The sequence below is a fragment of the Bufo gargarizans genome, chromosome 2 (genome assembly GCF_014858855.1).
Source record: "Bufo gargarizans isolate SCDJY-AF-19 chromosome 2, ASM1485885v1, whole genome shotgun sequence".
Taxonomy (NCBI): domain Eukaryota; kingdom Metazoa; phylum Chordata; class Amphibia; order Anura; family Bufonidae; genus Bufo; species Bufo gargarizans.
The window spans coordinates 241917323-241935432 of NC_058081.1; the positions used below are offsets into that span (position 1 = coordinate 241917323).

Sequence of the window (18110 nt, forward strand, 5' to 3'; positions counted from 1 at the left end):
TTGCTTCAAAGCGTTGATAAGCAAGGAGTATATTAAAACTCTTGACAGTGCATAGTACCATACAACTTTTCCTGTGGCCAATGAAGGCCATGTATAGTTTAATACTGCTTAAGGCAGTTCTCCAGAGTTTAAATACCGATGGCCTATCTTTAAGATAGGCCAATGTTGGACTGATAGTTATCTGACCTTTGGGACACCTGCCTATTGACACAATAACAGTATTTCTGTTGCACCGTTCCTCCTTAAAGGGGTTGTCTCGTTTCAACAAATGGCATTTATTATGCAGTGGTGGCCGTGCTTGCACACTATAGGAAAAAGCGCTGGCCTCCTGGTGGTCAGGACTGTGGGAGTGCACATAGGCAGGCTTGTGCAGATCCCATCCCAGCCACCTTTTATCTACACTGCAGCTGAAAAAGAGCAGTGTATAACGCAATGGAAAAATGAGTCAGGCCAGGAAAGAAGACAATATGGACAATTACAATACATTAGTAAATTCCTTGTAGTAAATTTGTCTACATGATAAATGGCATTTGCTGAAGTCAGACAAACACTTTAATGGTTTATGTTCTTACAGGCAGATGTGCCAGGTGCAGCAGATCAGTCCTATTCAAATGAGTAAGACAAGATGCAGCACCCTTAATTGTGCAGCGAAGGTCAAAGAGGCCAAAATGCTGGCTGTCAGTATCTCCCATGTCTGCTCTACCAGAACACCATATATATACAGCGGGAAGGGGTAAAGGTCCAAACAGCATTACGCCATGAAGCAATATACCATTTTGGGTCTACTATGCAGTTAAGAAACAAACACAGGCCTTCCTGGGCAATATTTGTCAGTTCCAAAAAGGGATATGAAGCTTGGGGCAATCTTGGCCTAGGACACCCGTCACGTGACTGACGATTGCTGTGTAGCACTGCAGACACATACTGAAGCTATCAATGGTCAAGCAACGCATGTCATGGCCAAGATCACTGTGTAGCCCCAGGCTAACGAAGCAAAGACGGACAGATTTATTTGCCAAAAGTAGAGACCACTCCTGAGTTTACAGTATGTGTAATGGGGGAGGGTAGATCTGCATAGTTACTACATATGACTCAGGAGAGCCATAAAGTTTTCCATTTTGTCTGACACATATTTCAATCCACATTAAATAATACTGTTTCTCTACCAAAATAGGCTGGGTTTCTTATTTTATTTTCCCTTTATATCCAGTTAGCTTTTAGCTTGGTAGTACTAGAAGCTTGCTGTTTACAGTTAACTCTAGAACTCTTGGCATCCTTCATGGAAATTAGCTTAAATTAATGTGTTAAATAAACCATGCAGTGAGTGATATTTAGCATAAAAAATTAATGGGATGGTTTTTCATCTTCACACCGTGTTTTGATCATGAAAAAAAGCAGACCCTTGTAATTGCCAACTGTCGGGAATGCCAGGAGTCTGACCCCCACCAATCAGATCTTGATGACCTAGCCAAACTTTTCCCCACGCTTGCAACAGAAAAACACTCTGTCCATATACCTGTGGTTAGGCATAGGAAATTATTCTAAGCATACTAATTTTTTTATAAAATGGCTTTAAAGAATTAACTCAGGACACTCAGCCCAGTTTCACTTTTGATTTAAGATAAATAGATTTTTACATTTGATAAGCCTAGAATTCAACTGATTCTCATGGTATCAGGCCTCAGGATAAGCCATCAATATTGCATCTGTGGCGGTCCAAGTCTAGGTACCCCCAGTGATTAACTATTTGAAGGGGCCGCCACACTTGTTTACCTCGGCCTACCTGAACACCATTCCTGTAGTACCAGCAGTGCAGGGTATCACAACTTCATCCTATTTCAGAGAATTAAATAAAGCTTCAATACCCTGGACCACTGCCATGAAGTAGGTGGGCCGAGGCAAACACTGGAGAGGCTGCAGAGCTCACACAAGTTAATTCCATTTCCATTCAAACCACCACATTGGCACACAACATCTCTGAGTGACACAGCTTTTTTATAGTTTCCCATAATGAGGGGATTTTACATATGTGTAGTTCTACAGCACTTTGAGTTGAGATATGTTTGCCCTGTAACTAGGTTTACCTCAAAAACCAAAGTGCTCTAAACCTTTCTTTGAGAAACAGCACAAAACATGTTCGCTTTCTTGGAATTATGCTCATGCTCTACAGTTTTGCGGAGATTCTCATATGCACACATTGTGACAGATGACTTTACTACTTAGATGAAATGCTGCTTGATCACTGAAAATCCAATGTGGTAACATAGAATCACTAAATTCTACACACTTTGTTATCTGCACCAGGAGCATGTACCAGTTGCAAGTAGTAAGGCCCTTATGATTAAACCGTCTTAAACACACTAGATATTCGTATGAGCCAATTCTTGGCTGGCATGACGAGTGGACTTGAATTCTTCTCACGTTTTCCTCAGAAGAGCATGGTTGCCCTGTGCTCACCCCCTTACATAAACAGCCTGTTTCCTCAAGCTGTCAGTACCAATGGCGAACGCGCTTCCATGTTGGTGGATCAATGCCAAAAAGCCACTGAAATGCACACTGCACTGCAATTGAGGTATCAGTCTTGCTGAACTGCAGATCACAAAATGCCTTGTGTTGCAGGGTCACCGCCTTGTGAATAAACGCTATGCCCCACTCTTTCAAGTGGTAAGAGTTTCATTCATTGGCAGTTTGTGGTTGCAGAGATATAGTTATTTCAGATTGGGCCCATCTTTTTAAAAGCAAATGACAAGTGAGGAAAATTTGAAACATTATGATTGGTTTATTGTATGTAACTGTTTCAACCAATTTCTTAAGATATGGCAATAAATCAGGATAATTAATGTATAGTTTAGGGTACTTTCACACTAGCGTCATTATTTTCCGTATTGAAATCCATTCAGTATGCTGCAGTATTTTTTCCGGCCAAAATACCGGAACACTACTGCACGTGCCGGATTAATTTCCATAGAAATGTATTAATGCTGGATCCGGTACTATTTTGCTCTGAGGAAAAGTGGATTTGCTGTTTCTGCTCTGCAACAAGATAAGTTGGTTTTGGTTTCCTTTTTGTGTTTTGTCTAGGCTGTTAGAGAGACACCTGCCTCCTCCAGGACCTAAGGAAGCAGGCTGCCTCTTTCCCCTTAGGGACTTTAGGGAATATTCAGCCTTTGGCACGGGGGCACGTTGTTTCCCACCTTTAGGGTCTGAACGTGGGCACAGAAGTCCAAGGAGAGCTGGTAGGGAATTGTCAGGAGGTGATCTTTATCCCCAGCTTCTGGCCTAGATGCTTGTTTTGAGGTTTTCTGTGTGTTGATTGTATCTTGTATCCTACCCACTGTGACAGGTACCAAGTGTTCTGGAAATTACTGCGTAGCTGGATCCGGTTTTCCGGTCTGCGCATGCTCCGGGACATAGGAGGAGCTAGTTTCGCCCTTGATCTTTCTAAAAAAAAAAAAAAAAATACCGGATCCATTATTCCAGATTATACCGTGTGAGACGGATAATCCGTTGCCGGAACTGCCTGCTGGATCCTCACAACGCTAGTGTGAAAGTACCCTTATCCTTTACTTTAATAATAATCATATTCCTGTTTTACATTTACAGCTGCCTTTTCCGGTCTCATGAACCTCCATGAATTAGACCTGTCAGAAAACAAGATCTGCAATTTCCAGTATGGTGTCCTGGAAGATTTGTACTTTTTGAAAAAGCTATGGCTTAGAGACAACCCGTGGCGGTGTGACTACCACATCCATTACTTATTCTACTGGCTAAAACATCATTACAATGTAAACTACAATGGCTTTGAATGTAAAGAACCAGAGGAGTACAAAGGGTGGTATGTCGGGAAGTATGTCAGGAGTTACTACGAGGAATGTCCAAATGAGAGATTACAGGTTCATGTGGGGATGGATGAAGAGGATTGGGAGAAAATGGAAGACAGGAAACAAATTGAGTCGGCAAAAACACAGGGTGTCCTATTAACAGTCTTAACTTAACTGGCTACTTTTTTAGATTGTCTTACTGAAGAGATTTTTGTTTTTGTTTTTTGTGTTAACTTTAATAGGTATTTTCTATAAAAATTATTTCAGCGTAAGATGTCAGATTCGGTCTACAGCTGAACAACAAGCATTAGGTTAGGGCTACACGGTCAACTGTGCCTCAGAGCAGATAAACCTTTCAGATGATTATGAGCATTAGCCATTTGGGACTACCCAATCACATAACAGAATGTAAGTACATGTACTGTTATTAGCATGCTTTATTATGTAAAATGGGTTACATCATGATAACCAGAACACAGAGGGGCTGATCTGTAAGCTACTCTAAGGTAAAACTGGACTTACCTACTTGGTGCTCTCAGTTCCATGGCCTTGAGCTTAACACCTAAGTAATCTGAGATGGACCGGTTGCTAGTCATTTCTTGCCAAACCACACAAATTGACAAAAACAATGCTGGCAATTCACATCCACATTTGTAGATACAGATTCACAAACTAAACCTGTGAATTGTCTTAATATATATAAAACAGTATGTAGCTAGTCAAGCACATAATATAGCCATAGCCAAGTTCTTTTTCCATATGCATTTTCACTTAGAGGGGTTATCCCATAATTAATGTAAAAGTGAAAATCAACTATCCTGTAGTACATGACCACGGGTGGACTGGGAACTTAAAGTGGACCTGGAAACAATAATAAAAGTGGCCCCGTTTTGTAGTCGGGGTCAAATACCACAGTCCATCACAAAATACTGCCACCAACTGCACAAAATACATCTCCAAAAACTTCTACTAGCTGGAGAATTTCCCTGTACGTTCTATGGCCAATCCGCCCCTGTACATGAAAATCTCTTTCTATCAAAGCTAGAACCAGCCCTGTACTTCACATAGATCCAGAATATCCCATTCATTGCTCCAATTGCTCTACTAGATTTATTTCAAGCTGGCAGCTCATGGAGCGTGTCCTTTCTGCTGAAGAGATCAGTGTCGGGCCCCCCGGCCATGTAAGAGTTGCATGGTCTGCCTTTATTGCAGGTACGCCACTGGGTGGATTCTGATTGGTTGCTATGGGCCAGTTTTGCACCAGTTTTGATAAAGCTCACCCCAAATTTATAATCACATACAATTACAAAAGTATTCAAATCCAGGTAATAGTTTGAAAAATGTTGAATATTTTTTGTGAGAGAACCTCTTTAAGCTTAGGAAGGGGCGTAAGCTGCTGTCAAACATCTTCCATGCCAATCATTTCGGCATACATCAAGGCATTGGCTTAGAAAATTCCTGAAATCTGTTTTCCCTCCTGAAAATAGATTGCCAAGTATGTCTGACAACTCCCATCAAAACTGGATTGGTTAATCCCGCTGGCGGAATCCTCAGAGAAAAATCTATGGGCCACTTATAGCTGTAGTGTCTATGCCATCTGGTTTCTTGTATTTTTTACAATCTGCAACTTGACTACATCTTTGTTTTACAGAGGGTGCCTATACACATTCAATCACACTACATCTGTGTTTGACAGAAGGAACAATAAAACCCTACAGTTATGTAAAGAATGAATACTTTATTACAGTAATTGTATATATAGTAATACAGTCTGTATATAGGTTTGTTAGCTTTGTAATATACTGCTTTGCCATGCTGTAAACTATGCAAGAACACAAGCCGTGTCATATATTTAAACAGAAAAGTACATTCTGACTTATGTATTGAATGTTTCACGCCATGTATTATCAGCAATACCGGTATGTTTATGACTTTTTCTATTAAATATTTTTCAATTCATTTACAGGGGTTTTGTAAGATATTTTAACTGATGACCTATTCTCTGGATAGGTCATCAGTATCTGATCGTGGGGGTCTGACACCTGGGACCTTTGTCGATCAGCTGTTTGATAAAGCTCCGGCGCTCCTAGCACAGCGCCATACGTTGTATAGTGGCTGTGCTCGGTATTGCGCTCTGCCCCATTCACTTCTATGGGGCTGAGATGCACCTAGGCCACTTAACTAATGAACGTGGTATCACATGGCCTAGGGCAGTGCTGGCTAACCTTGGCACTCCAGCTGTGGTAAAACTACAACTCCCAAGATACCCCCCTTGCTTGGCTGCTCTCAGAACTCTATAGAAATAAATGGAGCATGCTGGGAGTCGTAGTTTCCCCACAGCTGGAGTGCCAAGGTTAGCCATCACTGGCCTAGGGAAAGCTGAGAGAAAGCCACAGCATTACTGCAAATGCCAACACCTTCGCAAGCAGCTGATCGTGGGGGCCCAGGTGTCGGACCATATTAAATCCATATTAAACTAGTACCTGAAAACGGAAATCTGACTGTGATTCAATGGAGCAAAGTGTATTAAATAATTACCGTAATTGAAAATGTCACCTATTTTAGTGACAGCTCTGTATTTGCAGAAGTACAGTAAAGAAGAACTCCTGAATTTCTTTCAAATTATTCCAATATTGTATTGTTATTAAATAATACCATCTATTCCCTGTTTCCAGCATTAGTTACCTTACCCAGGTTACATTCATTTTTCTATTTGTTGGCCATCTTTGGAGCATCTTCATCCATGCTGCAAAGTGACATCAGGACATGGGTGGGGCCTGTGGGGCCATTCAGTGCGGAGAGTGGCATTGAATGAGTAACGCACCTGGAGGTGGGTCAGACTAGAAGATGGTGACCCCATTTAGGACTCATGCCCATGGCTGTACCCACTTTTGCCGTCTGCAAAACACAGATACCGTTCGTGTGTGTTTTGCATTTTTTGGATCGGTATGTCCTGCCCTTTGTTAGAACTGCAAAACGGACAATAATGGGGCATGTTATTTATTTTTTTGTGGGGCCAGGGAACGTACATACGGATGCAGACAGCACACAGTGTGCTTTTCTTTTGCAGCCCCATTGAAATTAAATGGTTCCTCATCTGATCCACAAAAAATGCAGATCGGACGCGGACTGAAACTACGGTCATGTGCATGAGGCCTTAAAGCACAGAGATATCAGTAAATCCAGGGGGTCACCATTTGATCTTGCGACCCAATGGACCAACCATGATTTTAAAGACGGAAGGCTAAAGGATAGCTGAATTGGAGTAATAGAAGAGTGCTTCTTCAAGTTTTTACACACCTAGTACCAACTGCAATAATACACAGTAGTTCCACCCCCATTATACATTTCAATTTATTTAGATTGCTAAAACTATAAATTAAATGTTATGTTAAAAATGTTAAAATGTTAAATGAAAATAAAATATTCATACCTATGCATTTAAAGGTAGACCAGTGTAGTGTAGAACACACGCGGAAATTTAACCGTATGACATAAGGACGACACTTTCGTAAGATGTTGATCACAAATTTGTCTTGAATGCGATTTTGTACTGAAGAGAAATCGATCTACAAATAAATAAAAACAATGTTCAACAATATGTAAAAGTAAGGACTGGACTGTACTAGTTCCTGTAATCCTGGATATTACATTAAATGTAATATAATGTAGACAAAATCTTTAGGGTATGTTCACATTGTACACATGTCATTTTTTTTACCTTGCAGTTATTAGAATCTGCAGTACATTTATCTGAAATCACAATAAGTTCTGCTTAAAGGGGTTCTGTACCTTTTTATTACTAATGATGTATCATTTGGGTAGGTCATCAGTATGTGATTGGTGGGGGTTCACCACGTGGGAACCTGCCTATCAGATGTTTTAGAAGGCAGCTGAACACAGGCCAGTAAATTGGTGTGACGTCACTGACCTGCAGGAAACAGCGAGAGGGCAGTGGTGCTACTGCAAGCACTACTGCCTTCTCAAACAGCTAATCGGAGGGGATCCTGCATTTTGGACCCCTGACAATCAGATGCTGATGATCTATCCAAAGGATAGATCATCAGTAGTAATAAAAAGGCGTAGAACCTCTTTAATGAAGACCTTAACACCTAAACTCACAGAGAGTGTCATCAGGTCCCTGCCTCTCTTTCCCCTCCCAGCTTGAGCATCACAGATCCAAGTCTGCTTGAAGCCCAGCTGGAAAACCCCTGCCCTAAGAGGCAGCATCAATGCTGACATCACGCCTACAGAGCAGAGTCCAAGAGAATGAACAGAACACTGCCCTCAGAGGCAAGGTCATTGATGTTGTGTCAATAGGGCACAGCCTTAAACACCTTGCTATGCCTCAGATGTAGACTTGATGTCATTGGGATAGGGAACCAATGTAGCTGGAAAACGTCATGTGACCAGTAAGGACCGTCTTCCATCTCAGCGAAGGGAAAATGTTCTGGCCAGAGGTGACAGCACTTCCGCGGAATGCCAGCTCAGATGCTATGGTCACCATTAACCACGGCATCTAATGGATTAATTTGGCGTTATCGCCGTTCTCAGGCATAAGCCCCGGGTGTCTGCTGTGTGAAACATTTATAGCGGATGTTGGGAAGGTGTTAAAGGGGTTTTCCATTAGTAGACTATTGATGACCCATCCTCAGGATAGGTGATCAATATCTGATCATTATCAGCACCCCTGCTGAACAGCTGTTTGAAGAGGCAGCTCTGGCCAGTAGCGTCACATTCCTTCCTTACATGGCCAACGTGCTGCTTAGTGCCATTCTAGTGAATGGGCCTGGACTGTAATCCCAAACAAAGCTGCTATACTGTGGTGTGCTTGGTATGCTGTGAGGAGGCCATACCAGAGTGCAGCTTCCTCTTCAAACAGCAGATCTGTGGCAGTTCCTGGAGTTGGACCCCCACTGATCAGATAATGATGACCTATCCTGAGAGTAGATCATAATATTCTACTTCAAGAAAACCCCTTTAATTGAAAACTACGTGTTACCACTGCCGTTGTCAATAGGGAGTGTCTTTACTCAGTGCAGATAGTATGTTGAGAAACGCCCTATTGCATAGGGAAAATAAATCACTCATTTATCAATGTATTCATGCGTTTCCAGGAAGAACACAGAAGAACGAAACAATGCAGAGTTGTAAGAAAAGTAAAGTGATCCAGAGATTTTATTTCATGGGGAATACATATATTTACTAGGGAACTGACAGATCCTCTTTCATTATATTTTCTATATTTTTCTCTTTATATGTGGTTGAACCGTTTGGGAAGTATAGAAACATAGGCTAAGTATCTACTTGTGTTCATGCACCCAAGACAGGGAAATTAAAGGGGTATTCCCATCTGGGACGTTTATGGCATATCACTAGGAGTGTGGGTTCCACAACTGGGAATCGCTCCTATCTCCAGAATGAGGCCACAAAGTGAAAGGAAAGCCTGCACGGCCACCAGGGTTGCCAACCAGATTTTTTCTTTTTGTCTGGACAGAATCACAGACATCCAAAATTTTTTACAGAAATATTGGAAAACCAAAATTAATGATAAAGCTCATTACCAGCATTTACTGTGAGCTGTAAAATGATAATAATTACCACCAAAATTATCTAGTCAAGTACCCTCAGTCTAAAAAAAAAAAAATCACAAACACATCTATTTTTTTTTTTTCACGGACATAGGAAAAAAAGTCACCTATTTTTATGGACGGTTGGCAACCCTGGCGACCATCCCTCCATTCAGAAAGTACAAATGATAATATAAAAACGGTACATATTTACCATTTCTGTACTTTGAAGAACAGGATGATTAAGTGCACCCATAGGTTCCGTTAGGAGCATTCTTTGTAGATTAGGTCAAATGTGCAGAAAGAATAGCTATTTGACAGACCTGATAGAACCCATAAAGTCCATTGGGGCACTGTTTTAGTATTCCAGATCGGTCATTGCACTACACTTCAGTTGTCTATTATAATCGAAACTCGAACAGCACTCTTAACCCTTTGAGGAAATGGTGATTTAAAGTTTTTTGCATTTCTGTTGTTTTACTCCTGGCCTTCCTACAGTCATATTGTTTTTTTATTTTTCAGTTCATAGCCGTATGAGGGCTTGTTTTTTGCAGGGCAAATTGTACGTTCTAATGGCACCATTTACTGTTGCATACAATGTAGTTGGAAGCTGGAAAAAAAAAATCCAAAATGGGGAATTGGGAAAAAACCACAATTCCACCACAGTTTTATAGGTTTTGTTTTTACAGTGTTTCCTATGCGTTAAAACTGACCCATGCCCTTCATTCTGTGAGTCAGTACGATTACAGATATAGTATAGTTTATTTACTTAAAAAAATTAAAACTTTGGAAAACATTTTTTTCTTGTCATCACCATATTCTGAACCCCATTTCTTTTTACTTTTTTAAGCCTACGGAGCTGTGTGAGGGCTCATTTTTTGCCAGGCAATCTATGCTTTTCATTGATATGAGGAGTGATAACTATTTTTAGATGTTAATAGCATAGGCATCCTGGGAAATATCTTTGCCCAAGACATCGTTTTATTATTATGAGGAAAGGGGGGTGATTTGAATTTTTTAAAAAGGTTTTTTTCTCTCTTTTTTTTTTTAACACTTTATAAGAGTTGCCCTAAGGAAATAGATAATTAGATCGCTTCTGTCATAGACTCCAATGCATTAGCATTGAAGTTTATGAGAAATTCACATAGGAACATAGCTGTGGCAGGCCTCAGATCCTTCAGACGGACAGAGTCTGCCACAGGAAATTAACTGCTTACATAATCGCCACTGAGAGGAGCTGTTCCAGCCCTGTGAGCACAGTGTTCCTGGATTTTCAGTACTTAGATGCCGTGGTCACATTTGACCACGGCATTTCGGGCTTAACATTGGCCCCGGGTGTCTGCGTTGCGAAACAGTGGGCACCCGGTGGCTATGGCGCTTGCTCCACTCCGGATAGGGAAGAGACGGCATCTGCCGTACATGTACGGTGGATTTCGTCAAGGGGTTCATGTAGATGTTACCAAGACTAACATAAATCCAAAACGTACTTCAGAAAAATGCGATTTGATGCATACAATTTTACCAAAGTAAATAAAATAACCTAATACTGTGCTAATAAATTATTTTTCTATCTATCCATCTCCTGCAAATGTATTCCCACATTTTATTTGAAAGTGATGGTGACTTCTTTCACTTTGCTGATGAGCAGACATTTTTTAAGTTAGGTGCCAAAATGGTTGTCATAGCTTAGGAAAACAAACTGAATAGCTCTGCTGGAGATTTTTTCTTTGTCCCCTATCATAATCTGCTGCAAAAAGAATTGTACTTACACTATTCCAGAGTGAACTATTTTGGGTTATGATCTTCCAAGATCTGCAAACTTGAGCACTCCTTGCTAGATCTATCAGGTCCATAAAGCCAAATATCTGTAGGAAAACACAGCAAAGCCATTTATGACAACATATGGAAAATATAAAAAGAAAAATGGGAAAAAGCAAAGCTAGCACAATGTGTGTAACCACAATATAAACATGAAGAGTATTCTGGAAACGTGATCTCAGAAGAGTCAGTTCTAATTCAGTTCTTTACTAATATGAGTAACGAAGTAAAGACTGCTGGGGACATTTATTCTTTGCGGTTGTTTCTGTGTCATTTTTAAGTATGTCCTTGCTTTATGTGTCTGCGCCGAATTAATGAAATGGTGCACAGTACTAATATATTTGGCGTGAATGTATATGATTTACACCTCTTTTTGGTAAATATAGACCAGGAGGGAGCCTGGCGTAGGTTGTGACTATTTTGTGACATTTGAAATTGTCTCAAATAATAAATGTAGTCTAAGACAGGTGAAAATTTGTCACGCCACATTTCATGGGACAAATATACCCCAAAAAAGAGCCGTAAATCTACTAGTAAATGTCCCTCTGCGTCTTTTAAGTACAATGTGCAAAACCCTGAATAATTAGAAGTGCGCGGCGAACTTTTCGTGTTCGAGATTCGCCGAACATGCGAACATATGGAGATATTCGCGCTCGCCATATTCTTTTACATTGTGAAGAACTTTGACCCATGACTCATCCATCAGGTGGTACAGGACAGCCAATTGAGACGTTTCAGCACATGGACATACCCCTTACCTTATAAATAAACCTGATCTGGCCGCCATTTTACATTTAGTGTTTTGCCAGTGTAGGGAGAGGTTGCTGTGTGGAGCAGGGACAGGCTGTTAGGGACACCAAACGCTAGCTAATAGGGCCACAAAAGTGTTTTTATGGACTGGTATAGGTGTACTATCGATAGGTGTGATACACAGAGGGGTGTGATATACTTATAATATACTTTTATAATGAGTCAAAAACACATAGATCTATATAGTGATCACCTGGAAGTCAGGGGCCGAGGGGCTAGGGGCTTACTAGGGCCATTTTTATATAGGGTAACGTTCTGGACGGGGTCGCTCTTATCAGGGCGGGTGGTCCGTGGTTAGGCTATCAGGGCCAGAATAGCACCCCCCTGTAGGGCAATATCAGGGACAGTTCTTTGCCCACCCTGTCCTTCAATACCACATCATCATCTAGCCCAGGGATAGATGGTTTTTCCTTTCCCTCCGGGATTCATGGATGTGCACTGGAACCCCCCGTATTGTGGTAGGACATACAGTTTCTGATTTGGTGCCGCCGAGTACCTGATTTAGTACCGCCGAGCACTTGCTATTGCCTACCACATCTATGCTTTTTGCTTAACTTTAATAATTTAATTTATTTTCATTTTGAGGGATATCTTTCCTATTCACACGTCCGCAAAATGGGTCCTCATCCGTTCCGCAATTTTGCAGAACGGGTGCAGACCCATTCATTTTCAATGGGGCCGGAATGTGCTGTCCGCATCCGCATTTACGGACCTGCATCCGCATTTGCGGTTCCACACTTCCGCATTCGTGCTTCCGTTTCCGCCAAAAAATAGTCCTATTTGCAATTGCAGACAAGATTAGGCATTTTCTATTATAGTGCCGGCGATGTACGGTCCGAAAATTGCGGAATTCACATTGCCGGTGTCTGTGTTTTGCGGATCCGCAAAACACTTACAGACGTGTAAATGGACCCTTATAGTAACATTATTAAAGGTTACGTTTTATCTTCATGTATATTCTAATGGATTGCCTTCCTTGTACAATGTTCTAATATACTTCTATGTTAGAAAGTATATTATAGTGCATTTGTATTGTGCGGCAGTTGTGTGCGGTTCTGCTGCGATGCTGCACGTATATAGAGGGACAAGCATTATTGGAACAAATAATTTCTACTGGTGTGATATACCAGTCGCCTCCCAAAAAAAATGATTGAAGCGGGGTGTTATATACCAATATACTTTCTTTATAGTGCATTTGGGTACTGTATAGTGCATTTGCGCATGCGTGTACGCGAAAACTATATTGCCGATATTTCGCATTGAAAAAATAATGAATGTAGATCGCAAATTCAAATAATACATCTGGTATGTCACTGTCCATGTTGTGGGACTATTTGTGCACTTCTAGCAATTATTTCTTGGCTGCAAATATGAGCTGAAGGTTTTTCAGGTTCGTCTGCTATTAAAATGAATGGGACCCACTGCGAACTTGGGGTTCGCGAACATTTGATCACAATCGCGTTCGCGAACCGTCCCGGCAGATGTTCGTCCATCACTAGTTATACACACAGACTAGGGCAATTCTATGTTCTTTGACTAAATTAGCCATGCATTGTCCCTCAGCCCTGCATTAGTCATAACTAGGGATGAGCGAACTCGAACTGTATAGTTCGGGTTCGTACCGAATTTTGGGGTGTCCGTGACACGGACCCGAACCCGGACATTTTCGTAAAAGTCCGGGTTCGGGTTCGGTGTTCGTCGCTTTCTTGGCGCGTTTGTGACGCTTTCTTGGCGCTTTTTGAAAGGCTGCAAAGCAGCCAATCAACAAGCGTCATACTACTTGCCCCAAGAGGCCGTCACAGCCATGCCTACTATTGGCATGGCTGTGATTGGCCAGAGCACCATGTGACCCAGCCTCTATTTAAGCTGGAGTCACATAGCGCCGCCCGTCACTCTGCTCTGATTAGCGTAGGGAGAGGTTGCGGCTGCGACAGTAGGGCGAGATTAGGCAGATTAACTTCTCCAAAGGACTTGATTAATCGATCGATCTGCAGCTGTGCATCATTGAGCTGCTGAAATTCAATTGCTCACTGTTTTTAGGCTGCCCAGACCGTTTGTCAGTCACTTTTTTCTGGGGTGATCGGCGGCCATTTTGTGTCTTGTGGTGCGCCAGCCCTTGCTGCGACCAAGTGCATTTAACCCTCAATGGTGTGGTTGTTTTTTGGCTAAAGCCTACATCAGGGTGAAGCTGTCACACCAAGTGCATTTAACCAGCAATAGTCTGTTAATTTTTTGGCCATATACTAAATCAGGGGCAAGCTGCGCCCGTCACCAAGTGCATTTAACCAGCAATAGTCTGTTCATTTTTTGGCCATATACTACATCAGGGGCAAGCTGCGCCCGTCACCAAGTGCATTTAACCCTCAGTAGTGTGGTTGGTCAAGCTGTCACACCAAGTGCATTTAACCAGCAATAGTCTGTTCATTTTTTGGCCATATACTACATCAGGGGCAAGCTGCGCCCGTCACCAAGTGCATTTAACCCTCAGTAGTGTGGTTGGTCAAGCTGTCACACCAAGTGCATTTAACCAGCAATAGTGTGGTTATTTTTTGGCCATATCCCAGTCTAATTCTGTCACTAAATCCATACCGGTCACCCAGCGCCTAAATACTAGGCCTCAAATTTATATCCCGCTAAATCTGTCGTTACCGCTGTACTGTTGTGGCTGGGCAAGTTATTTAGTGTCCGTCAAAGCACATTTTTTGTTCAGGGTTGAAATACAATTCCCAATTTAGCAATTTCATAATTTTGTGGTTTCTGCTATATCAGAGCTATTTGAAATCTATCCCTAAAAGGGTATATAATATTCAAGGTGCACATAGGGTCATTCAGAATAACTTCACACACACGCTACTGTGCATTTCCAAGTCTAATTCTGTTAGTAAATCCATACCGGTCACCCAGCGCCTAAATACTAGGCCTCAAATTTATATCCCGCTAAATCTGTCGTTACCGCTGTACTGTTGTGGCTGGGAAAGTTATTTAGTGTCCGTTAAAGCACATTTTTTGTTCAGGGTTGAAATACAATTCCCAATTTAGCAATTTCATAATTTAGTGGTTTCTGCTATATCAGAGCTATTTGAAATCTATCCCTAAAAGGGTATATAATATTCAAGGTGCACATAGGGTCATTCAGAATAACTTCACACACACGCTACTGTGCATTTCCAAGTCTAATTCTGTCACTAAATCCATACCGGTCACCCAGCGCCTAAATACTAGGCCTCAAATTTATATCCCGCTAAATCTGTCGTTACCGCTGTACTGTTGTGGCTGGGAAAGTTATTTAGTGTCCGTCAAAGCACATTTTTTGTTCTGGGTTGAAATACAATTCCCAATTTAGCAATTTCATAATTTAGTGGTTTCTGCTATATCAGAGCTATTTGAAATCTATCCCTAAAAGGGTATATAATATTCAAGGTGCACATAGGGTCATTCAGAATAACTTCACACACACGCTACTGTGCATTTCCAAGTCTAATTCTGTTAGTAAATCCATACCGGTCACCCAGCGCCTAAATACTAGGCCTCAAATTTATATTCAGCTGAATTTGAATACAATACATTGGGCCAAATAATATTTTTGTTGTTGTGGTGAACCATAACAATGAGGAAAACATCTAGTAAGGGACGCGGACGTGGACATGGTCGTGGTGGTGTTAGTGGACCCTCTGGTGCTGGGAGAGGACGTGGCCGTTCTGCCACATCCACACGTCCTAGTGTACCAACTACCTCAGGTCCCAGTAGCCGCCAGAATTTACAGCGATATATGGTGGGGCCCAATGCCGTTCTAAGGATGGTAAGGCCTGAGCAGGTACAGGCATTAGTCAATTGGGTGGCCGACAGTGGATCCAGCACGTTCACATTATCTCCCACCCAGTCTTCTGCAGAAAGCGCACAGATGGCGCCTGAAAACCAACCCCATCAGTCTGTCACATCACCCCCATGCATATCAGGGAAACTGTCTGAGCCTCAAGTTATGCAGCAGTCTCTTATGCTGTTTGAAGACTCTGCTGGCAGGGTTTCCCAAGGGCATCCACCTAGCCCTTCCCCAGCGGTGGAAGACATAGACTGCACTGACGCACAACCACTTATGTTTCCTGATGATGAGGACATGGGAATACCACCTCAGCATGTCTCTGATGATGACGAAACACAGGTGCCAACTGCTGCGTCTTTCTGCAGTGTGCAGACTGAACAGGAGGTCAGGGATCAAGACTGGGTGGAAGACGATGCAGGGGACGATGAGGTCCTAGACCCCACATGGAATGAAGGTCGTGCCACTGACTTTCACAGTTCGGAGGAAGAGGCAGTGGTGAGACCGAGCCAACAGCGTAGCAAAAGAGGGAGCAGTGGGCAAAAGCAGAACACCCGCCGCCAAGAGACTCCGCCTGCTACTGACCGCCGCCATCTGGGACCGAGCACCCCAAAGGCAGCTTCAAGGAGTTCCCTGGCATGGCACTTCTTCAAACAATGTGCTGACGACAAGACCCGAGTGGTTTGCACGCTGTGCCATCAGAGCCTGAAGCAAGGCATTAACGTTCTGAACCTGAGCACAACCTGCATGACCAGGCACCTGCATGCAAAGCATGAACTGCAGTGGAGTAAACACCTTAAAACCAAGGAAGTCACTCAGGCTCCCCCTGCTACCTCTTCTGCTGCTGCCGCCTCGGCCTCTTCTGCTGCTGCCGCCTCGGCCTCTTCCTCCGCCTCTGGAGGAACGTTGGCACCTGCCGCCCAGCAAACAGGGGATGTACCACCAACACCACCACCACCACCTCCGTCACCAAGCGTCTCAACCATGTCACACGGCAGCGTTCAGCTCTCCATCTCACAAACATTTGAGAGAAAGCGTAAATTCCCACCTAGCCACCCTCGATCCATTGCCCTGAATGCCAGCATTTCTAAACTACTGGCCTATGAAATGCTGTCATTTAGGCTGGTGGACACAGACAGCTTCAAACAGCTCATGTCGCTTGCTGTCCCACAGTATGTTGTTCCCAGCCGCCACTACTTCTCCAAGAGAGCCGTGCCTTCCCTGCACAACCAAGTATCCGATAAAATCAAGTGTGCACTGCGCAACGCCATCTGTAGCAAGGTCCACCTAACCACAGATACGTGGACCAGTAAGCACGGCCAGGGACGCTATATCTCCCTAACTGCACACTGGGTAAATGTAGTGGCAGCTGGGCCCCAGGCGGAGAGCTGTTTGGCGCACGTCCTTCCGCCGCCAAAGATCGCAGGGCAACATTCTTTGCCTCCTGTTGCCACCTCCTCCTTCTCGGCTTCCTCCTCCTCTTCTTCCACCTGCTCATCCAGTCAGCCACACACCTTCACCACCAACTTCAGCACAGCCCGGGATAAACGTCAGCAGGCCATTCTGAAACTCATATGTTTGGGGGACAGGCCCCACACCGCACAGGAGTTGTGGCGGGGTATAGAACAACAGACCGACGAGTGGTTGCTGCCGGTGAGCCTCAAGCCCGGCCTGGTGGTGTGTGATAATGGGCGAAATCTCGTTGCAGCTCTGGGACTAGCCAATTTGACGCACATCCCTTGCTTGGCGCATGTGCTGAATTTGGTGGTGCAGAAGTTCATTCACAACTACCCCGACATGTCAGAGCTGCTGCATAAAGTGCGGGCCGTCTGTTCGCGCTTCCGGCGTTCACATCCTGCTGCTGCTCGCCTGTCTGCGCTACAGCGTAACTTCGGCCTTCCCGCTCACTGCCTCATATGCGACGTGCCCACCAGGTGGAACTCCACCTTGCACATGCTGGACAGACTGTGCGAGCAGCAGCAGGCCATAGTGGAGTTTCAGCTGCAGCACGCACGGGTCAGTCGCACTACAGAACAGCACCACTTCACCACCAATGACTGGGCCTCCATGCGAGACCTGTGTGCCCTGTTGCGCTGTTTCGAGTACTCCACCAACATGGCCAGTGGCGATGACGCCGTTATCAGCGTTACAATACCACTTCTATGTCTCCTTGAGAAAACACTTAGGGCGATGATGGAAGAGGAGGTGGCCCAGGAGGAGGAGGAGGAGGAGGAGGAGGAGGAAGAGGGGTCATTTTTAGCACTTTCAGGCCAG

At 43.3% G+C, this 18110-nt stretch overlaps 2 protein-coding genes across 3 annotated transcripts in view; one reads left to right on the plus strand and one right to left on the minus strand.

Moving 5' to 3' along the window:
- Positions 1-7422, plus strand: part of LRRC17 (leucine rich repeat containing 17) — a 49632-nt gene extending 42210 nt beyond the window's left edge. For both annotated transcript variants that reach the window (XM_044280153.1, XM_044280154.1), the window contains exon 4: positions 3604-7422. In XM_044280153.1, coding sequence (XP_044136088.1) covers positions 3604-3995 — 392 coding nt within the window. In that variant the 3' untranslated portion in view covers positions 3996-7422. The remainder of the gene's footprint in view (positions 1-3603) is intronic.
- The window catches only part of FBXL13 (F-box and leucine rich repeat protein 13), a 249774-nt gene that overhangs the window by 161265 nt on the left and 70399 nt on the right, over positions 1-18110 (minus strand). The window contains exons 8-9 of the mRNA XM_044280157.1: positions 11161-11256; positions 7255-7390 (exon numbers count right to left, since the gene is read on the minus strand). Coding sequence (XP_044136092.1) covers positions 7255-7390; positions 11161-11256 — 232 coding nt within the window. The remainder of the gene's footprint in view (positions 1-7254; positions 7391-11160; positions 11257-18110) is intronic.